Source organism: Bubalus bubalis, chromosome 21, assembly GCF_019923935.1.
Source record: "Bubalus bubalis isolate 160015118507 breed Murrah chromosome 21, NDDB_SH_1, whole genome shotgun sequence".
Classification (NCBI taxonomy): Eukaryota; Metazoa; Chordata; class Mammalia; order Artiodactyla; family Bovidae; genus Bubalus; species Bubalus bubalis.
In genome coordinates this window covers 34129845-34135844 of record NC_059177.1, presented here as the reverse complement: position 1 = coordinate 34135844, position 6000 = coordinate 34129845, and the positions used below count along the sequence as shown (strand labels likewise).

General features: G+C 37.0%; 1 protein-coding gene across 1 annotated transcript in view; it reads right to left on the bottom strand.

Moving 5' to 3' along the window:
- Positions 1-3295: 3295 nt before the first annotated feature.
- SUCLG2 (succinate-CoA ligase GDP-forming subunit beta) overlaps positions 3296-6000 on the bottom strand; it is a 341482-nt gene continuing 338777 nt past the window's right edge. Inside the window, exon 11 of the mRNA XM_044933774.1 lies at positions 3296-3680. Within this exon, the coding sequence (XP_044789709.1) occupies positions 3454-3680 (227 nt within the window). The 3' untranslated portion in view covers positions 3296-3453. The remainder of the gene's footprint in view (positions 3681-6000) is intronic.

Genomic DNA, 6000 nt, shown 5'->3' with positions numbered 1-6000 from the left:
GGTTTCTATGGTTCATCCACTGGCACTTCCCTGGCTTTGACATGGTTATGCAGGCACATGAGCCTGTGAACTTGTGTGAACACATTTTGCCATAATCAATGTACAGGACAGAGTCACAGAGTAATAATGCAAGGTTCTAAGCTTTTATAGGAAATGAGAGGAGGGTATTACCAAGTTCATGTTTCTAGAATCAGAAAGAGTTTTACAGCTTGGATTTAATCAGCTTCTCTCTCCAAGGGAAAGAAAGAGGTTTGAAAGTCAACCTGTGCCTGAAGCTCAAGCAGAACAGATAAAAAGATTTATGCAGGAGAGATCTACAGGATGATGCAATTAAGAGGAGAAACCCTTCTGTAGAGGAGTCACAAAGGCACCCTCCTTTAACTCTTAGGGTGAAGATCATCCTATCTAAAGCTGATCTGCATGTGAAGCTGGAGTTCTTCTGGTGAAGTAACAAGACTTCTGCTATGAGGAACTGGCTCCCTGAGTGCACCCCAGGATGGGACAAGAATAATAGACATTTAAAGAAGATTGGAACATCTGGCCAAAGATCTTCAGCAGCTGTTAAGAGAGGAAAAATGAAGTACCAGAGCCTCATTGTAACTACACACACACACACACACACACACACATATGTGTACACACACACACCCCACACAAGCACAAATACATGTCCACACCCCTGCTCATATTCACATGCATATGCAAACACATGTGATATGTGTGAGCATTTTCGTTTGCTTAATTTCTGTGCTTATATTTATTATTTTCTTCCTTGTGCTTTCTTTGGGTTTAATTTGATCTTATTTTTCTAGTTTCCCAAGAATATATGAGGCTTTTCATCTTTTCTAATCCCATGGGTTATTCAGAAGTGCATTATTTAGTTTCCAAGAGTATGGAGAGTTTCCTGTGATCTTTCTGTTTTTCATTTTCAACTTGAGGGTACCATCTGTATGACTTCAAGTCTTTAAAATCTGTTGAGGTTTGGTTTATGGCCCGGTTATGGTCTATGTTTATGTTAGTATATATTTTGTGAATGCGCGAACAGAATGTATATTTTGTTATAGTTGGGAGCAGTGTTCAGTATGTTTTGATTAGATTCTGTTGGTTGACAGTGTTGATAATATATCCTTGCTGATTCTCTGTAGCTGTTGTTCTATCAATTGCTGAGAGGAATACTGAAGTTTTCGATCATAATTGTGATTTTGCCTATTTCTCCTTTTAGTTTTACCAGCTTTTGCTTTTCATGTTTTGGTTACTGGTTGCATACACACTTAGGATAGCTATGCTATTCCTGGTAAAGTGACAATTTCATAGATGTATTGTCTCTATCTCTGGTAATTTTCTTAGGTCCAAAGTCTACTTTATTTTACACTTATTAACTACAACAGCTTTTTTCCCCCTTCTTTTTACTTTATAAATAACAGTCTTACTGGTATAAATACATATATTACTGGCAAATAGTTCAGATACCAAAATTCATACTTTTAAAGTATACAGTTCAGTGGTTTTTAGCTTGATTACAGAGTGGTATAACTTTTTATTTTCAATTTCCTTCCACTTGCAGAAGTATGGAATCACTTTTGAAAGCAACATGACTACATCTTTATTATTCAAACGGTATTTTATATGCAATTTTCAAATGCTTTGAGATACAGGAAGGATTTCAAATCTCTTTAACTTTAGTACATTTTTTTATCACCAAAAAGAAGTCTTTCAGCCATTCCTCCTTCATTCAGCAGATATTTGACAGAATTTTTGAGAATCAACTCTTGAAACCAATAAAAATACTCAGGTCAATAGTAATTTGAATAAATAGAAAAAGATAATATGAACAAAAATTAACGCATATGAAATACTGATGATGTCTCTATAACCAAAACATGATGTAACCTGGGTCAGGGTTTCAAATTACCCTCTGATGAACTGGGAAGTTAATCATGATTGTTAGGAAGAAACTACTGAATAACTTTCCTAATATTCCAATTTCTCCTCTGTAGTTTCTAGAAATATAGTTTCTGGAATCTAACACCTATTCCATATTCACCTCTTAATATAGAAAAGGTTGAAAAAGAAGGTGACACATGACTGCTTTTGTATTCATATTTACTGACAAATTTCATCTGAGCAATTGAAGGTATGCATTCAACTGCATTAACCTCAGAAAAGAAGTGTTACTTTCTTATACACTACACAATTGGGAGATTCTTTTTATTTTCAATTTCCTTGCACTTGCAGAAGTATGGAAGCAGGCTACATCTTTACTACTCAAATGGTATTTTATATACAATTTTCAAATGCTCTGAGATACAGGAAGGATTTCAAATTCTGTGACCCATGACTGATATTAATGCCAATATCTTCCTATGGAGTAGGGGGACACAGAGCAAATATGAAATGGCAAAAGGAGATAGACTGGTGATTACAAAGAAGGGCAACAGACCAGAGAAACTCTACATTCTGAGGAGGCAACAAAACCACCATACTTCAGGAGATAATGTGTTCCAAAGTGGAAAGGGGGTAGGACAATGGGGAGAAACAACAGCCCAGGGCATTGACATTAAAGGAAATGAAACTTCCAGAAACAGAGTCAGGGGAATGCCATCCGATCCCATCTGTCACCAAGAAGACAATGGAGAGGCAATAGAAAAAAGGAACAATCTTCTGGAAGCGTAATGAACAACCTGTTGAGAAACCTCAATCAGCCACTAAAAATTACTGATTTTGAGAGAATTTTGTATTTTACTGAAGAGGATATGGAAACTATCAATGTCTTTTAGTAGATATGAGACCATACTGTAGCATACTATATATCAATGTTGCTAGTAATTAACTCCGGTTAAATTATTTTGTTTCTAGTGTTAGATTTTTCTCATCAGAGTAACTGTTTTTAAGTAAGAAAAGGCAGATGGTATGTCACTCTTAAATGCACTTATTCTAGTTATTGGTATTAATTTGCTTCTTTACTGGTGAATGAAATATAGTACTATATGTTTTTTATGGAAATAAACACTTTTTAATGAGACATAGAAGTGGAAATTCCTGAAGATTTTATGGTTTCCCATGCATTTGTTGTTGTTCTAACAACAAGTGGTAGAAGATTCTGGTAAAGTATCAAACAAATTAATCTGGGGCTTTCCCTAACATTGAAATATGAATAATAGTGTCAATAAGAAGGTTTTATGTTAGCAATTCTTTTTTCATCTCACCTTCCTCACCCATCTTCAGTGAATACTCTACAGATTATCACAATAAAGTTTAAAATTACTGATTCACAAACACCAATCATTTACCTTACTCAAAATGTAATAAACCTGTTTATTTGAAATGAAAAAAACCTGTCCACTTACCAAGTGGGAATCTACATCAAGTGACAAACACCAAAGGGTTTAGGACTGTAAATTACAACTTGAAGGAGTCCCTGAAACTATTATGTGCTGTGCTGTGCTGAGTCACTCAGTCGTGTCCAACTCTTTGCGATCCCATGGAGTGTAGCCTACCAGGCTCCTCTGTCCAGGGGAATTCTCCAAGAAAGAAAACTGGAGTGTGTTGCCATTCCCTTCTCCAGGAGATCTTCCTGACCAGGGGACAGAACCCAGGTCTCCTGCATTGCAGGCAGATTTCTTTACAGTCTGAGCTACAGGGAAGTCTGCATATAAAAATCTTCTTGGTAATGACATTTCCTATGAAAGAGAAAATAAAATAATTTCCCCTCAAAATTTGCTTCCAAGTTTGAACAGACAGTTCACTTTCAGCTTCATGGCGAAACTTAGCATTTGCAGAAAGGAATGAGGTTTTGTAAGTAATTCCTCAAGATGACATGTAGTACAGTCAGGATGTCTCAGTTCAGAGGTGATCTAATTACTAGGTGGTTTCAGGTTTATAGCCTATACTAGCAAGATGGCTGGAAAACATATGCCTTGGGATCTGTGACCTTGTTACACCTTGTTACCTCTTCCCTTGGAAAACATCACTGGTGACAAGCCACACAGCCTTTCCAAGGGGAGGAGCTTGAAAGACACCAGGACACCTAATCCTGGATGAAATACATTTGAGGTCTATAGCATTTGACATTACCAGTTGAAATACATTTCTTCATTCTAAGTAGCAGCAGAATGGGGGGAAATAATATGCAGCTTTTGAAAACACAAAGGCAAAAAGAGGCCTAAGTTCTGCATGTCGCTTCAGAAAAATGTGGTTTCGTATGGTGAGAATATTCTCATTCCTAACAGAAAACACAAAGGATTGAGTAAAGAGCTCAAATCTATCCCTTTTCAGGAGGATATTAAAAATATGTGCAATGTTTCTGAAAGTATACTGTATACTGTTGAGAGAGTTTCCATGGTAGCCTTATTTGTTCCATGGTATATTCTTCTCTCAATTTTCCCTCCATTTCTTGTCTTCAGCGCTTCTGTTATGTAGCATTTTTTAGTAACTGCGTACTGAGTGGCCAAAATAGAAACAGAGCTTGAAATAAATGATGAATTCCACAGAAATATGTTTTCTCTTGGTGTAAGTTGTCTTCAAGCAAAATTTTATGTTCATGAAGAAATCATTTGCCATTAAAAAAATAACACTACTCATTTTAATTAATGCATTTTCTGTAACTAATCATTGAAAAGGTAAGATGAGCCAATGTTTACAAATTCATATTTTTAGTAGGAGATGTTTGGCTGCTCAATAGATCTTGTATTCTACTTGATGTTCCTTTAAATTGTTCCCTTCACTTAATGATTAAGTGAAAGCTAGGGCTCTAGGGTAGACCATTAGGAGAAGGCAATTGCAACCCACTCCAGTACTCTTGCCTGGAAAATCCCATGGATGGAGGAGCCTGGTAGGCTGCAGTCCATGGGGTCGCTAAGAGTCGGGTACGACTGAGCAACTTTACTTTCACTTTTCACTTTCATGCATTGGAGAAGGCAATGACAACCCACTCCAGTGTTCTTGCCTGGAGAATCCCAGGGACAAAGGAGCCTAGTGGGCTGCCATCTGTGAGGTCACACAGAGTCGGACACTACTGAAGTGACTTAGCAGCAGCAGCAGCAGCAGCAGCTGAGTAGACCATTAATTGATTACAAATAAATATGTTAAACTCAGACATTAATAATATCTTAATTAATAATATTAGAATAAAACATCTTGGATCACAGGCTAAACAAAGGAACTCTGATGTAAAATTTTACCTTTGTTGAAGCTGAGTATACCAAGAATTAAAACACAGTATTTTCCTTGGACTGCACAGTATTTTCAAATAAGTTGAAATGAGTGACTAACATTTGAAAATTGCAAGATTTTACATTAGATCAAAGTAATAGTTGAGTTCAGTTAAAACACAGAAAGTTCCAGCAACATTAGACTCATGTCACTTTTTGGAAGTACCAAGCCTGTGATTTGCAGTGACTTTTGTTTTTAACATCTATCTCTTTAAGCAGGTATGAGGTATATACTTTGTTATGTTTCCCATACAGTCCAATTCACTCATTCATTCAGATATTCATTCATGGATAAATTCAATAAATACTTCCTGAATTCCTACATGCCAGATGATACTGTGCTAGATTCTGCCCTCCGAGAATGTACAGTCTAAACAAAATTGACAGTAAACAGGTCTATAAAATTGACAATTTAGAAAAGTGCTAAGAGGAATAATGCAGAGTGCTATAAAGGCATTTGCTATGGTATTCTGCAGTATTTTGGAGTAGAAGAGGAAGGATCAGAGAAGTCTTTAAGGAGACGTAGATCTTCAAAATGAGACATAAAGATCAGGAGAGGTTAACGAGGCTAGTGTGGTCTAGGGAGAGGGAACAGGAGGGGGTGAGGTGAAGAGGGGATGGATTATTCAAGGACCTGAAAGATGTGCACAGGGGGATGGCTGGCACAGCATGAGACCGGGGCAGGTGTACATATGATCAGATCAAGAATCTTCTGGGTAATGCTAAATGACTGGCCTTTGGTTTTAAGAGTGGTGGATAGACACACGCAGCAAGAAAAGAAATGTGCTTT